Genomic DNA, 23,838 nt, shown 5'->3' on the forward strand with positions numbered 1-23,838 from the left:
CTGGTGTGTTTTGCCATTTCCTTCTCTAAATCACTTTACAGATAAGGGCACTGAGGCAAAGAGTGTTAAGTAAATTGATCTGAGGTTCACTAAGTGTTTGGAACACCTCTTTAGGCTGGATCCCTCTCACCAGAATCCTCTCTTCTCCTCCTCCTGAATCCCTCTCCCCAAACTTACACTAGTTACAAAAATCCCACTAGATCTATGAATGTGAATAACAGATACTTCAAAAATGGGCTGGAAAATGAGAAATCCAGGCCTGGAGTGCCAGAAGTAATAATATACAATCCACATATGCAGGAACCCCTTTTTCCATTTCAGTCCAGCTGTGGAGTCCACCTCCAGGCTAGCTCAGCCTCTGGAAGGAAGGGCTCAGCAAGGCTCCCTCTCCCTGTCCCTCTTAATCTAGTAATTATGACATCAGTGACTGAAAACCTCTGTGAGGAAGGGATTATAAAGAACCATTGTGGCAAATTGTGGCAAGGCTTAGAGGTTTTCAAAATTCTCAAAATGTACATTAACTCAGGCTAATCAATTTTTCCCCATCTTAAATAAAATCTAAATGAGCTATGTATCTGTGAGCTTCTGACAGGAGGGACTACTTTCCTGACATCATGTAAATGTACAATCAGGGAGTTTTAAAGGCTTTCAAATGTAACACAACTTAAAACCTAGACTTGTAAATGTAAAGTGTCCATAAGTGACTTTTCAGATGTCTTGTAAACAAAACAAAAGTTCATGTCTGCCCTTTGTTTACATGGAACTGACTGTGAGAGGCTCTCCCAGCTCAAGAGCACTTGACTCAGAATGGAATATGCAAAATATTGATGATGACAAATTAGGGATCTTTGAGGAAACCATTTTCAGAAAGCACCATATTAATTTGTATTATAGAATGCAGTGAATGGAGAATTGAGACAGATAATCAATAGATCTGGGGTTTCATTTTTGATTGGCCACTGGGTAGCTTGGGACAAATGATGTCACCTTTGAGGACCTTATTTCTTTAACTGTAAAAAGAAGATTAAGCCAGTTGATTTTCAAGATCTTTTGAAACTCTAGTTCCTAAAATTCTATAATGCATCTATTGGCAAGGAGTTAAATGATATTCCTTCTAATTCTGGGATTCTATGAGTTGATGAGGCAGATTCTCTGCACCAAAGTGTTGGGCATCTTCGGAGATTTCTTGATTTTCCAAACTTACCACACCCTAGATTCTTTTTTTTTTTGATGCATTCACCTTCCATTGTTATCTCATTTACAGAACCAAATATGAAGATGGAAGAATTACCCCACCAAGATCTGTCCCTTATAAAGAGAAATAATCAATTTCAACAAATAAGTATGATTTTTTTTCAGATAATTGTAATAGGGCTGATGCAAGATAAAAATGAAAGAAGATTCTTGCCCCAAGGAGTTTAATAGAGATATGCATGAAGAATGTGAAAATAATTGTAATACATAGTGATGATACATGATAAGTACAAACCAAATTGATTTTATGAGCATGGAGGAGTCCAGAAGAAGGGTGATGACAAGATTTCCATCCTTATCTTATATACCATTATATATATATATATATATATATATATATATATATATGTATGTATATATATATATATATATATATACCTTATATATATACCATTAAAATTAAACTCTTCTATTTAATTTAAATTTAACTTGTCATTTAATTTAAATTTAAGTTGCCATCCCTATACCTATGTCTTGCATTGTGCTTTCCATGCATTTGCTCATATTTTATATGCTGCTATGCCCACCATCCATCTATGACCTTCCCTACTCCAATCACCTTCAGACTATTGAAATCTTACCTGTTCCTTAAGGCCTTGCTAAAATGTTTGTACATTTCCTATCTATTACAATAATCAATAATTATGATCACCCTTCTTCTGGACTCCTCCATGCTCATAAAATCAATTTGGTTTGTACTTATCATGTATCATCACTATGTATTATAACCCCCACATTTAATTACAAGACCGCATATGAGGTTGTAAAACACAGTTTAAGAAGCTAGGGACTAGATGACCTCTGATTTTTAGCTTTGAAATATGGGGTTCTATAATCCTGAAACTAGATCTCCCCAAAGCACTTTCTGATTCTATAACCTACCACCTTATTCCCCCAAGATATAATAGGTATCTTATACAATCCTACAAAGAAAATCAGAACATTCCACAGAAATGAGTCTCAAGTTAAGGTATAGAGCACTGTATTTAAGTACACTTCCACTCTAGGAAATTTTTTATCTTCATAAAGAAGAAGCCAAAATGTTTGCCTAAATACTGACAGGTTTTATTTAGAATATATTTTACTCCATTATTCTTTAAAAAAAAAACTTCTTCTAAAAGGAAAACTTGAAGAATGCACCTTTGCTTGGCATTGTGATATTCATACATCAGAGATAAAACTCATGAATTAACTAATGTTCATCCAGTCTGTAAGTTCTCCATGGAATGACATCAATGTTTTTTTTTCATTTAAAAAATTTTATAAAAGTTTTTCTTTTATTCAAAATATATGCAAAGATAGTTTTCAACATTCATCCTTACAAAACCTTGTGTTCCAAATTTTTCTCCTTTTGTCCTCCCTCCCAACTTCTCCACTAGACAGCAAGCAATCCAATATAGGTTAAACATATACAATTCTTTAAAACATAGTTCCACATTTGTCATGCTGCACAAGAAAATCGTATCAAAAGGGGAAAAATGAGGAAAAAACAAGCAAGCAAACAACAAAAAAGGAGAAAATACGATGCTTTGATCCACATTCAGACTCCATAGTTCTTTCTCTAGATGCAGATGGCTCTTTTCATCACAAGTCTATTAAAATATGACACCAACATTTTGATCAATATCAGTTTTATCCAAATTGGAAACATTTGGAAAGTTTTCGTTTTGCCAGAATCAACAGACACAATATGATGGTGATGGCTGATTTTTCAGGTAGGTGTGACTATGGCTTTCTTGGGTTTGGAGTTCTGGTTGCTTTTTGCAAAGACTTGTTGGTAACTGTTTTCTGAGAGCATCTGAAAGTATCACACAGATCATTCCCTCCTGGATCACATTGCTGACACGTTTCCAATCTGTCCATTTGAACCTTTCTGTTGAAGTTTTGGCTCAATAGTTTAATGAATCTATATTTCTATAGAATAAAAATAATTAGAGGGTTTTTATATTTTCAATTCATATGATATTAGATTCAGAGATCCCATTCCAGTGAAAAGATTCTTAGCTTAGTGTCCATCTCTTAGACTGCCCCAGATTTGAGTGAGTCCATGAACTTGGAAGTTTTAATATTTTGACAACTATCTCAATGTAGTGTTTCATTTTATAATCCTGTGCATTTTGCTTCATGAATTTAGAAACATGCTTCTGAGGTGGGCTTCATGGGCTTTACAAATTGCCAAAGGGGTCCATGACACAAACAGGGTTAAGAATCCCGGATCTACAGATCTGTACTTTAGGAAAGTAACTTTGGCAGCTCAATGGAAATTTCATTTTCCTCTTTTGCATGATGAGGCAACAACATGATTGCGAAGGCGCCTTGTGGCTTCTTCTATAATGTATTTACTGCTAGAAGTGTGATGACCACTTGTCTAAAATGCTGAAAAGAGAATTCCTATTCAAATGAGAGTTTGACCAAATCAGAGGTTTTTTACTTACTGTAACTGAACTTGTACGTATATGTGTGTGTGTATATATATATGTGTGTGTATATATATATACACACACATATATACACACACACATATATATACCAAAAAACCCCATATATACAAGCATATATACATATCTGTATAAACACACAATTATATATGCACATATCTGTACATATGTGTACATAAGTATATAAATACATATGTGCATGTATGTAAATTACATACATAATTATAGATATAATTATTTTCACACACACAAATAAAATAAAAAAGAAAAAATTCCTGATCTAGTCCAATCTCCTTACTTTACTTATGAGTAACTGAGGCCCAGGGAACTGAAATGATTAGCTCTTGATGGCCAGGAACTAGGCACCCTCTATGCCATGTGACTCTGCACATGGGGAGTCTAGACATTCATTTCATTAAGTCATAGGTCCAGGTTGCCTCACATGGCATCCAGAGATATTTTACCTGAAATTCAGGCCTACACCTGAGGAGGAATGAACAGAACCAAGCTTTTTGATTCACTCCTTACATGGTGAGAGCAAAAGATCCCCAGGTGTTTTGTTGCCTGCAGCCCTACTAACCAGGGCTGACCATGTGGGAAGAAAGTACCTACCTGCAGCCCCACAGAGAGGTGAATGAAAGAGGGAAGAGAGGCATTGTGACATAAGCAATGAACTCAGTCTTACCTAGGCACATGCCAGGCTGTGCCTGGGTACCCTAGCCTGTAACAGCAGGCACCAAAGGGCTGATCGCTGGAGACACAGAGAGTGCTGTCAAGCCAGCCTCTGCACAGGGGGACGTTATGAACCACCCATGGAAGTCACCAACCAGGTTTGGTCCTCAGAGGAGCCAGTATGCTTCTGCTCTCCATGCTGCCCATGGCAGAGGGCTCTGCCCAAGTCATGCATGTGCCTCTGCATGAGGTTTCTTCTCACCACAGAAAGGAACTGCACGTGCTTCCCCTGCCCATATGATGACGATGGGACCTGCCAGTGCTGCCACTGCACCTGCTCCGACACTCCCAACTGCCACTGGTGCTGCTGCTCCTGCGCCAATGACCCAGTCTGCAAGTGCTGCTGCGTGTGTCCCCGGGGCCGGTCCTCCTGCCACTACTACGAGTCCCGGTGCTGCTACCAGAAACCTTTCCCTCGCCTCCAGTAAGTATCCTGGGAACCTAGGTGCAGGGGGAGGCATAATCTGCAGGCTAGCCTCCCGAAAATCTGTCATGTTGTTATTTTTAACGTTTGTTTTGGAAGCGTTGAGTTCCAAATTCTCTCTCCTTCCCTCCTTTCCCCCTTTCATTGAGAAGGCAGATGTGAAGTTGTGTAAAACTTTCCAGGATCTGCTTCATAAACAACTTCCCTTCCATGACTTTCCCCGCCTTAGAAATCATGACACTTCCCTACTGCTCTCTCCTTAGCAAATGCATCACTCTTCCAAGTTGGCCTCTCTCCTTTAAGGACCTGCTCTGGTTCCTTCCCCTCTATGAAGTCTCGCTACACCATCCAAGGCTGCACCGTTCTCCCCTTTGAGAGACAGACTTTCAAGTCAGAAAAGACCTTAAAGGTGGTCAATGTAATCCAAATCTCTCATTTTACATATGGGGAAAACTGAGACCCAGGAAGATGGAAGTGACTTGCCCAAGATTATGCAAAGAAGCAAGCCCAAACCCCTCTAATGTGCTGCAAATTTTATAGGATCATCAAGTTTAGAAGTTTAAAAGGCTTTAAATGGCAAGTTATCTAATCTCATCTCACAGATGAGAAATTCGAGGAAGCCTAGAAAAGTTATTCTACTTGCCCAAAGTAATACAGTAGTCACTAAACAAGAGTTGAATCCAGGCCCTTTGATTCCAAATATATTGGAATTTTTGTCTTATCTTACCAGTGGCATCCATTTTTAATGTTGTTTTGTTTTTGTATATTTATATTTTGTCTCTCCAGCCAAAATATAGAATGTGCTCTAACGCAAGCTTAATGCCTTAGATTTCTTGTATTTTCTAGAAAATGTCTTGTATGCCAAAAGTATTCAATTAAATAATCATAACTTTAATGTTTCTATTTGAAAATTAAGTCTTTCCCACTTTGTGACATAAAAGCAAATCATTAGACTCAACATAATTGTTGGGAGCATTTAGTGCCACAGGAACAATGTTCAAAATGCTTTAGAGATACATCCCAGAGTAGCCAAAATTTGGGTTTCAAAAGCTTTTAAAAGATCTTAGAGACATAAAATTCTAAATGTAGAAGAGAGGGTCCTGCACAGATGATCTGGGTTTGACTTACAATTCATGACACTAACACTGGTCAACATACTTCTCTAAGCTCCAGTTACCTCATCTTCAAAACAAGAAGGTTGAACTAGATGTGAATTAGATGAATCCTAAGGTTCTATTATATCCATCTTCATAACAGCACTACTGACTCAACTTTCCTTCCATTTCCCCACTTCTCATCCCATAGGCTTTGTGTGATTATCACCCAGCCAGTAAAAAGATGGGAGTGATCAACCGTTTTCTACTTGTCCCTGTCATGTTCACTTAGCAAATCTCCTCACCTCCCACAATTTCAAACCTTTCCATTCCTTCACTCACAATACTAGGGAATGGAGTAAACACTATTTATCTCTATAGGAGGAGAAAGCAAAAATTCTGCATGTCTCATTCCTCATTCAGGGTCTTCACAAGAAGGGGAGAAAGAACCGGGAAGACTATCCCCTTGTGATTGATTCATTTATGCAACCTCCTGAGCCCATCTGGCAATTATTTTCTAAATAAACATTAAAGACACTTATGTAGGAGAATTGTGTCTTAAATAATTGATCCCCAAACCTAACTGCAGAGTTTCTAGCATTAGGGTTGGATTTGATTTTTAATGTATTAAGGATACTGAAGAGCAACTTTGGAGAACATCTAATTGTGTTAAGCGCACAAATTTCTCTCCATCTAAATTTTAAGCTGCTTGGTCTTACCTATCATACCTAGTCCCATGTTTTGGACTATCAAATATCAATAAAGGGTCAATAATATCAAGGGCCTTCTCAGTGAGATTTCATGGGCATTTAAAAGAAATTAGCACACACAGAGAAAAAAAAAAAAGGAAGAACAAGTGTTGTCCTTATTAGGGCATATAGTTGGATGGGCAACACTTGGGTTAGTATATTAGTACCTATATCTCATGAAGGCACTGAATGCAGATGGACAATAAACTAGGTCTACAACTGAATAAGAGCAGCTATGTGATTTAGTAGAGAATGTGTTGGTCTGAAGCCAGAAAGACTCATCTTTCTGAGTTCAAATCTGCCCTCAAACACTTAGTAGCTGTGTGACCCTAACCAAGTCACTTAGTCTGGTTTGAGTTCCTCATCTGTAAAATGGGTTGGAAAAGTAAATGGGAAGTCACACTGATATCTTTGCCAAGAAAACCCCAAATGGGGCCAAAAGAATTAGACATGACTGAAAACAACTGAACACACAATGGAATGAGAGAAGAGTAAAATATGTTGCATATGGGTAACTGCATAGCACTTTCAAATTGTTACCTGGTATTGAAATCCACCTTTTTAATACCAGTTTAATATATAGATGGCCTGAATATTGCATGAGTATATATGAAATATTAAAAGTCTTAGAAGATCTTTTTTCATGAAGGGCATAGTATCTATGGAGAATTTATGGAAGTATATAGACAAAAATCACAGATAATAAGAAGGAACACCTAGTGGTGATCCAATGGTAGAGAGATCCCATAACATTAAAGTATGAATAAATGATTGAAAAGGAAGGTAAGAAAAGGGTCAGATATGGTGGTTGAGTTATGATTCATCTGTGTTGAAGCTTCTCCAGAACATGAAGGATAAAGGCAGGAGCTCACAGCTATAGGATTTCTAAGAGCTCAGTTGCCTCTTTTCACAGTATGGGTGGCTGTCTAAGAGATGTGATTTGAGGAACAGAAGAGAAGCATCCCCCTCTGATGCTACTTCAATGGGTAGAATTCAGAATCCTCTTTTAAAATTGAAACACTTCTGGTTGGGGGAGGGAGGGAAGAACAGTCAAATGTATGTAATAAATCATTAAAAAAGTTAGAAAAAGAATAAACCTAGAATTTATCAGGCTATTTCTCCCTTTAATAGAAGGACATTGCCAGTTTTGAAACCCTATTAGCCTACCACTAAAAACAGAAATAAAGGCATATCAAGGGCCATTACAGATAAACTACCTTCTTCATGTTTCAAGATCGTGCTGATGATTTGAAATTCAGGATTCCTGATTACTGACTGAGCTGAGTAAATTGTTCTTCAGAATGGTCAGAGATTAATGTTTCTGTGTACCCTTTGAGTGATAAAAACAATGAATTCCCAAGTGGATATTCTATCTTTTGCCTGTTTTCTGGTGGCTATTGATTAATCTGACTAATGTTGGGAGGCTGTAGGCATATGACAAAGATACCTCCCAGAGAAGTGTTCTCAGGATTGTATAGCTCATGATTTTGGATTTGCCACTAATGTCCTCATTCATTAGGATGTCCATTTTGAGTACAAAAACAGATAAGTGTATTTTCTCTATAAAACTAAACTCTTTCTCTTTGATTCCCTTTCCTTGCTTTTATCTTGATTTTCATTCTCTTTTTTTCTTCCTCTGATGTTCCTTATTTTTATTCTTTCACTCCCTCCTTCCCCATTTCTCTGTCTCTTTATACCTCTCACTCTCTAGCTCTCTCCCCTCTCTTGCTTTTCCTTGCTTTCTCTTACTCTTTCCTTTCTTCCTCTTTTCCCTCCTACATTCATTATCTGTTCTCCCATTCATCTTCTAAACCCTGCAAATAGACATTAATGAAGACTACTGTAATTCTCTTTATTCTGAAAGGCAATTTAAAAGTGACTTCCAGTCCTTACCCCACCCCCAAAACTAAAAACCATGATGATTAGACTGTGTCCACCACAAATCAATAAGATCATGCAAGGGGACAATCTTCAAATAATGCCTATCAATAGGATTCCTTCTTACCTTACCTTCTATCTCTTTCTATATGAACTCATTTTAAAGCCTTCCTCAATAAATTTTTATTTCACCAGACTAATACATATATAAAATCTCATTAGATGCAATCTATCTTTGACCAAAAACTCATTATTTTAACTATGGTCCAGGGGGAAAATAAGAATAAACTTCTGCCTTACTAAAAAAAAAAAAAGATGAAAAACTATTTTCATTTTAAAGGCTCAAGTCCTTTTAAATATTTCCTTTTGCAGCATTGTTTTCATCTTAGAACTGGCCATATTTCTAGTTTTGTAAGGGAAGAGGCAAGGGGAGAACATAGAGTATTGATCTATAGTCAGTAAACCTGAATTAAAATCCTGCCTCTTATGTTTAATAACTATATAATCCTGGGCAAATCACCAAACCTTTCTCTTTATTTCCTCACTTATAAAATGAATGGATTAGTCTAGAATCCATTCTAGTGAAGAAGCTAAGTGGTGTAATGAATGGATAGAACATTGGCCCTTTAGTTCAGAAAATCTGAGTTCAAATAACAGCTCCAGAAACTTGTGAGCTGTGTGACTGTAGTCAAGTTTCATTTTGTTTGCATAAACTTTCCCATCCATAAAATGAGGTTAGTAATAGCACTTGCCTCACAGGATTGCTGTGTGATTAAAATAAGGTAACTTTAGTAAATCCCTTTTCAAGTTTTGAAGGGTTATAGAAAGGCTAGCTATTATTGATGGGAACACTAAACTAGCTTATTCTCAGGAATTGTTAAAACAATCCTATTTTCTTCCTGTTATTCCAGATTTAAGTCTCTAGGCATCTCCTTAATGGATTAAGGATCCATTATTGTTTCCTTATCATATTCCTTTCCATTTTAACATATCTATTTTTGATTGAAGCTAGTAATGTAACTACTACTTGTGTCCCCAAGACCTTCAGTTCCCTGACCAAAAAGTCATAGCACCTATAGATTTTTTCCCCAGCTTTCTTTTAGTGGTATATTTCATTTGAACTTTATCACAAGAACTTTATCACAATTTCGGGTTTGGCAAGCCCAAGTTTTGCCATCTACCAGATATTACACCCTGAAGAAACTACATACCTTCCAATTTGCCATTTCTCATTAATATCTAGCTCCCTTTATATACTAAATACCACAATGAGTAGTATTTTTTATGAGTGAGGAACAGATTTTCACTTAACATTTAGCATCTGTATATCCTTATCATTCTGAAAAACCCTCCTCCTCAGAAAGTACAACTTTATAAAATCCACAGCAAAAATCTTGAAGTGTAATATAACCGACACTAGTCTCCATGTGAGAAAGAAGCCTTTGGTTTGAATCCCAACTCCAACCCTATGCAAGTTAACTTTTCTGATCTTTAGATTTCTTCATCTGTAACATGGATAAATATTTACATTATCTATTGTACAGGGTTGTTGTGAAAAAAACAAGTATTTCAAGTCTTAAATTCCTAAACAAATGTGAGCTACTATTGTTTTTTTTCCTGTAATAAATTCTTTCACTCTCCAAACTGTTGACACTTGTTTGAATTACTTTCTCAGTCTTCAAAATCTTCATCATCTTCCTTTTGAATCATTTCTTCTACCTATCCTAGGAATGGCTCATCCTAATAAATCAAAAGGTTTATCAAATAATGTTCATTAAATAAAAGGGTTCTTTTAACCCATTTCCCTTCATTTGTAGCAAGGAAAAGTTCACACATAATGCACCTTTAGAAGAAACACAAACATGGTACATTCCCCCACAAGTCAATGAAACAGCTACCTCACTTTCAATACCTCTTAAATATAAAATCTTAGATTCTGTATGGCTTCCACTGATAATTCCAACTTCAAGATGCCTATATCTGGACGGTTATTGTAATGTAGTTGCATAAAGATTCTTCACTGAAGTTCTAATTTCCTTTGATCTCAGGTGAGAATAAGTTATTAGCAGGCATCTGACAATGCTTTATTTTGTCCCAATGCAAATATCACAACAATCAGAAAATATATATTTTGAAACATAAAATTCTGATCCCATTCTACCTCTTGTTGGGGTATCTTTTCTTCAATTAATTGGACCTATTGAAGAAGATTAGATCTAATGATTAGAAGCCATGAGGAGAATTTGGAAGAATTCTAAGGAAAAACTATTTTTTCTTTTTTTTTTTAAATGAACACGCATTTTACTTTCTATCTTAATCTAACACAACCCCACAATTGGGGGAGGGGGAAGGAAACCTTTGTAAAAAGAATTGTGCATACTCAAACAAAACACATTCCCATATTGTTCATATAGAACATCTCTTATTCTGCATTTTGAATACATCACCTCTTTGTCAGAAAGTAGATAAAATCTTTATCACTGGTCTTCAAGAGCCAAAGGGAATTGCTTATATCCTTATAAATTTAAATTGTCTTTATATATCTTAGAAATTAAATTTTTATCAGAGAAACTTGTTGCAAAGGTTTTTTCCTAGTGATTTTTTTTTCTTCTTCATTCTTTCTACATTGATCTTTTAATTTTTTAATTGAAAAAATTAGCCTCCTTTCTTACCATCCCTGTTAAAAGGAAAGAAAAGCAAAAATATTTTTAACAAATAAAAGAAGAAAAACAAATTCTCACATTGACCATATCCAAAAATATGTATTTCAATCTGCATCCCAATTCCATCCCCTCTCTTGCTGTGGCTAAGCAACATGTTTTATCACAACTCCTTTGGCATTATGGTTTGTCATTTTCATGATAAATTTTCTACCCCCTCTTCACACAGAAGAAGAATATGGTGAGATAAAGGAGTATACCAGTACTAGTACTAGGTCTGATGCAATATGCAACTATTCCTTTGAGCCTCTTTCTTTTTCATCACCAGGAGATCATTCATAGATTTGTATCCTTTCATTCTTTTCTTTTAAATATTAATGACTCGCCATCCCTGGTTAGAATTTATTTTGCTTAAGATTTCTCTTTCCCTTAATATATGTTCCTTTTCATTCCCTATTCTTCTTTCTTCTCTTTCCCTCCTATTTCTCTGTTGAGTGGAATGAATGCATTTACCTAATTGCGTATATATATATATATATATATATATATATATATATATATATATATATATATATATATATACATATATATACATATATATATATATATATATTTGTATATTCTTTCCTCTTTTTGATCAGATCAGTAAAGGAAGGTAAAGTGCCCATTGCTCTTCCTTCCTTTTCCTCTTTGTTCATATAATCTTTTATTTGCCTACACCAATAGTAGGAGATATTTCCTCCACCTTTCCTCTCTTTTTACTTCCCTACTGTATTCCTTTCCCTATGCTTTTTTTCTTTTATAATTTCATAAAAATAAAACAAAACAACTCCCAGACCCTCTATATTATTAGACTCTCTCTGTGATGATGAATAACCAGTCATAAAAGAGACTTATGTAGCACCTCCACATATCAAAATGGAAATAATTCATTCTAACTTAGTCCCTTTATGATTGTTTGTTTATATTTACTACTTATGTTTCTCTTGACTCCTATGTTTGTATTTCAAATTTTCCGAATAAGGCTAGTCTTTTTGGCAGGAATTCTTGGAAGTCTCTTATTTCACTAAAGGTATATTCCCTCTCCCCCCCCCCCATAGAATTATACTAAGTTTTCTGCACAAATTATTCTAACTCATTAACTGACTCTGGGAACAAATCTGGATTTCTTATCTAGCCTTGATCCTTGCCTGAAGCCTGCCCCAGGATGGATGGGGTAGGAATCCCCCTAAAAGAGAGAATTTCTAGTTCTGTCACTGAACCAATAGAGCTTTCAGACAGTTCTGTCACTGTCAATAGAGCTGACTAGAAGCAGTCTAATGGAGTTTCTGCTAGGGAAATTCTATATTCTAAACACTCTACTTTTTGATAGTGGAAACTGGTAAATCATGTATGATTCTGACTGTTGCTGTTGGTACTTGATTCTTTCTATCTGACTACTTGCAGCAATTTTCCCATTAGATTTGAAAGCTTTGAATGGGCCATAGAGAAGTTTTCATTTGGGGATTTCTTTCAGGATGTGACAAATAGATCCTTTATATTTTCACTTTGCCCTCTGAATGTAAGAAATCTGGATTAATGAAATATAACATCTAGGTTCCTTTTTTGTTTGTGACTTTCAGATAGGTCAAAGATAATGTTTTTAAAGTGAATCATCCTAACTCACCTAGGCTAAATTACAACTGGCTTGGGCCTCCTTAGATTGTCTTGTGATTTTTCCTAACCTCCCCTTTTGGAGGAGGTCCTTCCAACATCATATTGGTCTTGTACTTAACGCAGACATACTCAACTGTCTTTAGTCTTATTCCAACTCAAAACTCTTGTACTCAAGTGATTGACCAGTCTTAATTTGCCCAGTGGAAGAGATTACAGGAACATGTGTGCCATCACACTTTCAGTGTTTCCTAAATTATCTCTCTGATCTGTTTTTCAAGTCAGTTGCTTTTTTTTATGTGTGATACCTCATACTTTTTTCTTGTGTTTCATTGAGTCATCTTGATTTTCAAAAAGTCTGTTTATTACAAAAGATGATGTATCATTTGTGCTAATCTTCTTTTGAATGTTTTCTTCCATACCACTCATTTCTTTTCCAATTTTCCCTATAGCATTCACATTTCATTGATAAGATCATTTTTCAGTCTTTTAAAAAATTCTTCACTCATATCTTCAAAAAATTCTAGTAGAACTTGTAGCTAAGTTGTATATGTGTGTGTGTGGCTTTTTTTTTTTGAGATTTCACTTATAAATATTTTATAGTCATTCTCTTCTGCTGAGTTTAAGTCTTTAGACTCCCTATTAATGTAATAACTCTTTATGGTGCTATTCTTTATCCATTCTTTTGGTCTTCTTGACTTAGAACTTCATATTAGGGTCAGCCTCTAATGTGAATCTGGACTGTCTGGACTTTGCTTGGTCCTATTTTGTGTCCTTGTAAATCCTGATGCTCACATACCTGTGAGATTTCCCTAGCAGAAACTCCATTAGACTGCTTCTAGATAGCCACAGTCAGCTCTATTGACAGTGACAGAACTGTCTGAAAGCTATATTGGTTCAGTGACAGAACTAGAAATTCTCTCTTTTAGGGGGATTCCTACCCCATCCATCCTGGGGCAGGCTTCAGGCAAGGATCAAGGCTAGATAAGAAATCCAGATTTGTTCCCAGAGTCAGTCACACAACTGCTGCTTGCTTCTATACTCGCTTCTCACTAGTACTCAGCCTAGGCTCCTGTACCTATCACATATTTTTAAAAATATTTTTCATATTTACATATTACAGTCTGCATTGGAATCTAAGATCCAGAATTAGGGAGTGAACAACATTGCAACTAGTTGGCATTTATTCCTGCCTAATAAAACCTAATGCCTTGCATTGCATTTGAGACCTCTTTTTGCCTGAATATACAATTGTTAGTTTAGTTTTCAAAAGGTTCCACACAGCATACTCCATAAGCCCCATCTCCAGTGTCCATGATACCTTTGTCTTTCAATGCCCTCCTGAGCTGGAAAAAATGAGTAACTGTGATTTTTTTTCTTGGATCCCTTGATCAAAACTTGATTTGAAGTATTTTCTTCCTTCTATTATGTCATCCTGAATGGTTCTTTGGAATAACTTTTTAGTAGTTAAAGCTATTCAAAAGTGAGCTGGGCTCTTTCAGAAGAGAGCAACTTTCCTAAGATTAGAGGTCTTCCAATAGAGATATAAGGATGATTTCTCAAGGAAATTCTAGACATTTCTTTTCTTGCACCATGATCAATATGGAAATATATAATGTATGACGTCAATGTTAAAGTAAAGTTAAAAAGGAAGAGGAAAATTCTATCCAAGATTCATGCTTGGGATAAAGTTTAGACTAACTTCTATGATATGTTTCAATTCTACTTGCTGATTCTCTGACTCCCACTCTGGACCCTGTATCTTTGACTTTCTCTTTGTGTGTAATGACTCATTTTCCTTCTCAGGTGAAAAGTTTTAGACTTTTTAAAAATATTTTTAACATTAATTTCTAATTATGAGTTCCAAATTCTCTCCCTTTATCCTCTTTCATTAAGGCAAGCAATATCCTACCTAGCATACATGTGAAGTCATACAAAATATATTTTAGCTTGACTTTTACTACTCTCCATGCAGTCATTCATCTTTCTTTGTATGACTGCTATATGTCTAGCACTTTGTATGAGACGCTTGGGGAAGTATGAAGGATTGGCTACCAGTTCAAGGTAGAAGATAAACAAACCAAAATTTTTAAATCTACTTAGAAATTTCTATTTTTCTCATTGACTTAGTAATAATAGCTGGTTTGTGCCATAGAATTATAAGGATTCTATTGCAAAGATGGTTTAGAGAATAAAAATGTGATTTTCCTCATCTGTAAAATAAGTTTAGACAAGATCCGTTCCACTGATATGTCTCTGAATGAGATATCTTATTCCATAGCTTCTTTTATATGAACTTTGTACCATAGAAATTGAAATTGAAAGAAAACTTCAAAGGAGAAGGTGGCATTTGATCTGGGTCATGATGGAAGAAAAAATAGAAATGTAGAAGTATTTACTAGTATGGACAACGTATGCAAATGATTGTAGACAAAAGAATATAAGATGAGATAAGGGAAAAGGTGAGTTCAGTTTAGCTGGAAAATAGAGTTCATTAAGATAATCACCAAAGTTCAGTTGGGGTCAACATATGGAGATCTTGAATGCCAGGTCAAAGAATTTGCAGTTTTTCCCTTAAGACAGTAGGTACTAATGTAATAGAAGAATAGTCAAAACCACCAGTTACAGACACTAAGATATATTGGTTGTAGAAATTACAGGAGAACCAGTAATAACATTGAAGCAAACAGAAGAGCCTATCAAGAAGAAAATACACCTAAGTAATGAAGAAAAGGCATTGTATTTAGCATTAGGTGACTGCTGGCAAACTCATAGAAAACAGTTTCAATAGACATAGGAATGGAAACCTGAATGCAGATAGTTGAAGGTTTATTGAGGAAGAAGAACAAGAAGAGGAACAAGAAGGAAAAACAAGAACAAGAACAAGAACAATAAGAATAAGAACAATAAGAAGTTATATTGTGCTTTAAAGTTTGCAAAGTATTTTTTACATAACCTCATTTGATCTTCAAAATAACTCCTGTAGGGTAGTTGCCCTTTTCATGTAGTTATTGAGGGATATTAAGAAATTACATAATTTCTCCATGTTCACATAGACAGTAAGTGTCAAAGATAGGATTTGAATTTAGGTCAATTCTATTTCAAAGCCCAGGATTCTTATCTCTACTACACCATATCTGTGTAATGTACAATAAAACTTGTAAAGTGGATGATATGAGAAGGAAAGGTAATTTCAAGCTCAGGGAGAGTAGAAATATTTTCATTCTTTATGCTTTGGCTTTTAATCCCCAAGGCCTAGTTTAGTGCCTCGAACATATTGGGTATTAATGAATATTTCCTTTGTTGAGAGCTTATAGGAAGGTTGGAAGTCACTATGTGGACTGTGTTAGGAAATAAATTTTTAAAAAATTTAATTCAATGAAGTAGTTAGAGCCAAATTTAGGTAAGATTACAAATTTCTTTTAGCTGTCATAAAATTATTTCACAATTTCCTTCAAAAGCTTATGAAATAGCCCAACAAAAGATTCAATGAAGGCAAGTATTGAAGCCCAGAGAGCTCTTAAAGAGAAGAAAAGTTTAAGAGGGAAGATTAGTAGTCTTATTAAAATGGCTGATAACAGGATTCAAGACCATAAAAGATCCCAGGATCATAAATTTAAAACTTGAAAAGTGACCTGACAAGTCATCTAGTTCAATTTTCTCATTTCACAGATGAAGAAATTGAGACCCTAAGAGTTCAATTGACTTGCCCAAAGTCACACAATAGTAAGTGACAGAGGCAGGATTTAAGCACCAGTCTTTTGACTACCAACCAAGCATTACTCATAGTGAATCATACTTTATTCCATTATATCAAGTCAGAATAGGAAAGATTCACAGTGGAAATGGAGAGGATCAAAAGATCTACAATAACAACCTAAGACATTTTTTATGGACCTAACTCCTCACCCTTACCTATCATACACACACACACACACACACACACACACACACACGCAGAATAAAGATATCAAACACATACTGATATTTGAAAAGCAGAAGGAATATTGAGTATTTTTATGGGGAGCCAAAGTTCTGAGAATGCAGTACAGTTAGGTCAATTGGATATCAGCATTAAGTTTAGCATTATATGATGAGTCCCTCCCAATAAGTGGCCTGTAGGTAAATCAGACCAGTTTGGAAAATGGGCTGGTCAAAGCTTTTATGCCAATAAGAGTAAGATCTGAGCCTGAGAGTAATCCTTATACTCTGCACTTCTCACATAAGCAACATAGGAAGGCTCACTTTAAAAAAAAAAAAAAAAAGATATCTAGCAAATACATAACAACTTAAAACAAAATAGACAATTGTTTATAAGCAAAGCACTTTAAAGTCTTCACCATAATCATATGAGATAAAGAAGTACATGTATTATTATTTCCTTTACATGAAAAGGAAACTGTCTCACAAAGGTGGCTTGTAAAAGGGCATATCCCTAGTAAGTAATAGAAGACAACTCATGTCCTCAAACCCCACATTCAATAGCCATTCCACCACATTATAATGATTTTCCTCATCATTTTCCTTTTTTCCTCATTATGAAAATTTAACTGAACAAATATGAAAATATGCCAAAATAGCTTCTTGGTCATTATTATTACAGACTCTTCATTACATCTTAGACCACCAGCCACTATATCCATTTCAATAAAGAGCTGTGATTTTTGGTCTACTCTACTGTTTATCATATAAAGAGGGAGAAAAGGAGAAGAGGAAAGGAGAGAAGAGGAAGACAAAAACAAAGAGACAGAAATAGGGACAGAGATAACACACAGTGACAAAATACAGACATACAGAAAGTACACAGAGAGAAACAGCAAGGTACTACATACAGTATCAGGATAAATTAACTAATCATAACTTATTAACAAGCTTTAATTAATAAACTAATAAATTTAAATAATCAGCATATTAAGAATCTTAATACATTTATTAAATATATATTATATATGAAATACTGTTCTAAATGTAAAAATGAAATGATTCTTACCCTTAAGGAGCTTATACTGGGAACAAAACATCCAAGTACACCTACATACACGTATATGTGTATATGTTGTATGCATATCAAAACGTTCATTCAATTTAATGGAATAACACAAGCAGCAAGTGAAACATATATAAAATATAAGTGAAAAAGTAAGAATGGAGTAAATCTGAAATGGTAGATTATAACTACCACATTTATATGGAACTTAAAAGCTTAGAAAATGTTTTCTTCATGATTCTTTGAGTGCAAGAATTATCTTCCATTAAAAGATGGGGAAACTGAGGTATAAAAAGAGATGATGTGGTTTACATTTAATCTCACATCTATAAAGTGTAATAGCCCATAACAAACACAGGTGTTTTGACTCCAAACAGCTTTCTTTCCCTATACCACATATAAGTGACACAGAAGAGACGCTATACATTTGAGACAGAAAATGACATCAAGAGGGGAGAAGAAGACAAAGTGAGAAATCCATATAGGATAGTGTGGTATGAAAATGAAACAATAGATTAGGGAAAATATAAATTGAAAATAATTCCAAAAATGTATGCATCATCTTTTCTTTCTTTTTTAAAATTAATTTATTTTTTACTAATTCCACCATCTTGGGCTGTATCCCTTAAACCCTTTTCTCTTTTCCAATTAGTTCCTTCTTATTTTTCTGTTCCTCTCCAAGTTACTATCACTTTCCTAATATTGAACCAAGTTCAAAATTTCAATTATTTTTTGACTCTTCCCTTTTCCTCTTCTATCATGAATCACCCAGTTTTATATGACCTTCTTTCACGATCTCATTCATCTGTCCTTTTCTGTTTTGACTGCTTTGTTCTAACTCAGGCCCTCCTCGTTTCATACCTTGACTACTGCAATACAGTGGTTTGTTTTGTTGTTGTTGTTGTTTTGTCTTTTGAGGCAATCGAAATTAAGTGACTCCCCAGGTTCACACATCTAGTAGGTGTCTGAGGCCATTCCACTAAGCCACCTAGCTGCCTCTGCAATAGTGTTTTAACTGAATTTCCTGCCTCTACCCCATTCAATCTTTCCTACATACCAACATTATGATAATCTTTCTAAAAATGCTGCTCTCATCATTGTCCCTCCCTTGTCCACTCCTAAATGTAGTTAAACAGGAGCAACATTGTTCTTTCAATCTTGAGGCCTCTAGTAGTAGTACCAATGACCGTAAGATTTCATTTCCTGTACACTGCTTGGGCTAGCAATCCTATACTATCACAGAGTAAGGGCTCTAGTGGGGAATGCTATTCAGGGAGGCAATTTTAAAAACACAGCTTCTGGAGTCATGTGGGTAGCATGAACAAGGAAAGAGAAGAAAAGACACCTGAAAGTGGGATAACTTAAATGAACCTGGCAAATGTGTGCCATAGTGTTTCCAAAACCAGGAATCACAGTGGGTCCTGATGACTCCAGAACTGAAGTGAGATATTTCATCCCTTTTCCAGACTGTCTCAAGATGCTCCTGCAAAGAACTCCAGGAAACACATGGCATCACATCCAAAGCATTTACCACTGGAATCATGAGTCCTGAAGCCACTGTAGCCTTTCCATTATACTGAGGGATCAAAGCTATTGAAGAAGCAGATTATAACTCTTCTGGATATTCAGGACATGTTCATGTATAGATGCTAAGTATGGGTTTACTATTTTTCTTTTAAGATTTTTTCATGTTTTAATTAAATGCTTTTGCTTTTGGAATTATGTATTCTTTATTTCATCTGGCAATACAGAATTGATAGATGAACTGACAAAATAATTATCTCAAAATAGTTATATTGTACCTAAAAAGATTCAAAAGATTCAGGAGCCATGATATGAGGAAGGTGGACTATACTACATATCCATCTCCCATCTTTCATCCAGAATTCCTGGGTACCTTTTTTACCAGTCACTAAATTAGAGATCCAGATAAAGGATCCCTTTTTCCTTGCATGCTCTGGCTCCAGTTTTGTGGCTATTATCAAATTCCTTCTCTTACAGAGGTGGACAAATGCCAATAGTTAGATCTTACCAACTAGTTCAGAGACCTACAGAGAAGGACTTGAAGACTTGGCTCATCAAGGTTTTTCTGTTGAAATATTATCACTATTTGCTCATTTCTGGTATTTCATTTCTTTCCTAGATTCTGTCCTTATACAATCCTACCCTCCCTTCCTGATTTTGACTATCAGTGGTCCTTCCTAGTTCATATGGTTTTCTTTATCTGAAGCTGCCATCATCTCCCTCAGGAGTCTTTAAAGTGTTTATGGTCTTTTCCAACTCTAAAATTTCTATCATTCTATTAACTAATGGGGGAGCGATTAAAGATAAATTATGTAGTACATACTATAAGTACTATAGGAATTCAGAAAAAGGGGAGAACAGTGTGATCAGCAGTGGTAATAATAATATCTCCCATTTTTATAATACTTTTAGATTTCTACAGCTTTTTGTCACAACCACCCTGTGAAATATATAGGACAACTTCTATTTAAGATCACAACTTGATCCTAAGTTTAGAGCTGAGGTGGTTATAAAGTCATAGGATTTTAGGATCACAGATCTATAGAGTTGTAAAACATCTTAAAGACCATCCAGTCCAATCTTATTTTACAGATGAAAAAACTGAAGTCTGGAAAGATTGACTGACTTTTCCAAAGTGATACAAGTAGTGTTCAAACCCAGATTCTTGAGCCAGAGTTCTGTCCACTTTACCATGTATGGGCATTCCTCATATCTGGTTCAGTTTCAGACTACCTCAATAAAGCAAATAATACATGTCATTTTTTTAGTTTCCTAGTACATATAAAAGTTGTGTTTATACTATATTATAGTCTATTAAGTATACAATAGTATTGTGTTAAAAACAATCTATTTATGTTAATTTTAAAATATTTTATTGCTTTAAAAAAAGCTAACCATCATCTACAGCAAATTACAATCTTTTTTGCTGGTGGAGGGTCTTGACTCAGTGCTTGATGGCTGCTGACCAGAGTGACAATTTTCATTTATTGAAACAATGAAGTTTGCCTCATCAATTAACTCTTCCTTTCAGTTGAACACTTAGAAGCACTGTAAGATTATTGGCTGGCCTAATTTCGATATTGCTATATCTCATGGAATAAAAAAGGCTATAGTATAAGGAGACAGACAAGGAACAGCTGGTCAATGAAAGAGTTAGAATATATACAACATTATCTATTAGTTTTACTGTCTTACATGGGCTCAGTTCATGGTACCCCAAATACAATAATAACATCAAAGATCACCATAAAAGATATAATAATAATGAAAAAATTTTAAATGTTGCAAGAATTACCAAAATGTGACAGAGAGACAACGATGTGAGCATATGATGTTGGGAAAAATAGCCCTAACAGGCCTGCTCAATGCAGTTTTCCACAAATCTTCAATTTGTTTAAGCATATACACAGACACACACACACACACACACACACACACACACACACACACACAGAGAGAGAGACCACACATACCCCCCCCAAAAAAATATCTTCAAAGTGCAATAAAGTGAAGCCAATAAAATGAAGTATGCCTGTATTTTTATTCTCATTTTGCAAATGAGGAAACTGAGTCTGAGAGAAGTTAATGATTTACCCAGGATCACAGACCTAGCAAGTAATAAAGCCAGGATATGAACCCAAGATTCCTTACTTCAAGTCGCTTTTTTCACAAAATAGTTGGGAAAAAATTCATAGTGGATATTAGACTTGAGCCAATCCTCCAAAGATACAAAGATTTAGATAAGAAATGAGGAAGGAACATCAAGAGGTAGATGTCATGAGAAAATATCACTAGCAGATATTGGGAATGAGGGTGAGGAGGAAGCAATTAGAAAAATCAATCTGAGTGTAATCAATTCAATGCAGCAGAACCTAATGAAGGCTGTGCTAGGTTCTGAACATAAACAAAAATGAAAGAATCCCAACAGTTTAGTGGCCTGAGTAGTAAGAAGCAGTGAAGGAGAGAACTAGATAATGATCTTTAGGTCACTGGCATCTAAGAGTCGGGAGACAAGAGCAAAGCTACGTTTAAGATTTAGGTAACCTTGAATCAGTCATTAAACTCCCTGAATGAGCTTCAGTTTCTTCATAAGTCATCTCACATGTTGTTTCAAGGAAGCCCTTTTGTAAATTTTACAGTACTCTATACACATGACCTGTGACTAGTTTGTAAGAACAATGCCCTGAGCACACTAGGTCTTGGGCTATCTCCATTAAAGTTAGAGGGGGAATGTTGCCCAAGATGGCAGTGATGATTTTAACTGCCTGGCCCTTACCGCCTCCTGTCTCTTCCTCAGGGCACTTGGCTGCCCCAGCTAGGCTGTCCCAGGCTCCGAAACAGGAGTTGATGTTGTAGACGCATGATTTCTCATAAAGTGACCATTACTCTACACTTGCCTGTGTGTGTATTGTTTTCCCTTTGTGGAATGTTACCATTTTATTCGATGTTTCATGTACAGTAGGTCCCTAGCAGTGCCTTCAATTAAATCCTCAAAGGCAATGATAGCACGTTCTCCTTCAATAACCCTCATATTAACTAGTAAAAGGAAAGGTAATGTGGAGCAATGGAAGTGTACAGGATTCGGCAGCACAATACCTGGATTTGAGTCCCTCATCTAATGCCGGTCTATTATAATATTAAGCAACATTGCAACTTAGTATTCCTCAGCATCCATTCCAACAAAAAAGTAACACTTGCCAGGAACTGCGCTAATCACTGGAGATACAAAGAAACAAAAATAACTCCTACCCTCGACTCCAGTCTACCTTACAGGGTGGCTATATTCTTATTCTAATTAAAAATAAATACTTCCTGGGTCACGGCCTAACTAGAGTCAACATAATATGCTATAAGAAGTTCTATAGACTCTCAAGATTCTAGTCCCAGATCAGCTACAAGCTAGCTATGTGATCTCGGGAAAACCACTTCCTTCTCTGGGCTTCATTTTTTTCATCCTTAAAATAAAGGAGCTGACATCTGTGCAGTGGAAAGAATGCTACTGCATTTGGAGTCAAAGGACTTGGGTTTGAATCCCGTGTTCTCTTGGGCAAGTTCCTTATTGTTTCCTCTGTTAAACTCGGGGGTTGGATTATGGTCTGGAAGACTAAGGTCCCCTCCGTCTCTGACATACCATGGTTCCATGATTGTACTTTCAGCCGGGGTTTCTTTGGTGCAAGATCTATCTGGAAGAATGAAAGCTGCGATTCCTTAGTCACTAAAACAAACACTAACCTGGTGGAACACCTCGTCTGCCCCACCTGCGGCAAGCTGAGGCTGCACTCCTACATACTACCCTGTGCCCACTGCATCTGTGGGAAGTGCCTGCAGAAGATCCAAGAGACATCCGACATCACTGAGAGCTTCTTCATCTTCACCTGCCCCATCTGCCACCGGGCCCACTGCCTGCCCAACAGCAAGGTGGTGCTCCCTGAGAACTACCTGCGGAGCCGCCTCACCCGGCGCTATATGCAGCAGCACGACTTTCTCACCTGGCGCTTCGACAGGGCCACCAATCCCTCCTACTGCCAGGTGTGCAGGGAGCGGCGGCTGGCTTACAAACACTGCATCACCTGCCGCCTGAACCTCTGCATTGAGTGTCTGAAGAACATCCACTCGGAAACAGCGATGCACGACCACCTTTTCGTAGACGCCACTAGCCAGGAACAGGAGGAGAAAATCTGCGTCTATCACCCAAACAACAAGATCACCGAATACTGTCGGAAGGACAACGAGCTGCTCTGTCAAACTTGCAGGAACATCTACCACGATGGACACGACGTCATTAGCCTCGTGGAAGCCTGCTCTGAACTGTCCGCGGCTCTCTTCAGCGCCATCGCCAATTTCAAATCAGGTTGGAAGTTTTGTTTGCCCACCTGTATCCCCCACTTCCCTAATGGGGCCTCGGGTGGGGCCTCGGCACTAAGAAAACCCGGAGACAGCCTGAC

At 36.3% G+C, this 23,838-nt stretch overlaps 1 protein-coding gene across 2 annotated transcripts in view; it reads left to right on the plus strand.

The window, feature by feature from the left end:
• Positions 1–4,407: 4,407 nt before the first annotated feature.
• TRIM42 (tripartite motif containing 42) overlaps positions 4,408–23,838 on the plus strand; it is a 54,878-nt gene continuing 35,447 nt past the window's right edge. Inside the window, exons 1-2 of one of the 2 annotated variants that reach the window (XR_012488137.1) lie at positions 4,408–4,848; positions 23,050–23,744. Coding sequence is in view for 1 of the 2 variants with exons in the window: in XM_074301666.1 (XP_074157767.1) it covers positions 4,505–4,848; positions 23,050–23,744 (1,039 nt within the window). In the remaining variant the exon portion in view is untranslated. The remainder of the gene's footprint in view (positions 4,849–23,049; positions 23,745–23,838) is intronic. The other variant, XM_074301666.1, reaches the window with a different exon arrangement.

The sequence above is a fragment of the Sminthopsis crassicaudata genome, chromosome 3, assembly GCF_048593235.1.
Source record: "Sminthopsis crassicaudata isolate SCR6 chromosome 3, ASM4859323v1, whole genome shotgun sequence".
NCBI classification, from domain to species: Eukaryota; Metazoa; Chordata; class Mammalia; order Dasyuromorphia; family Dasyuridae; genus Sminthopsis; species Sminthopsis crassicaudata.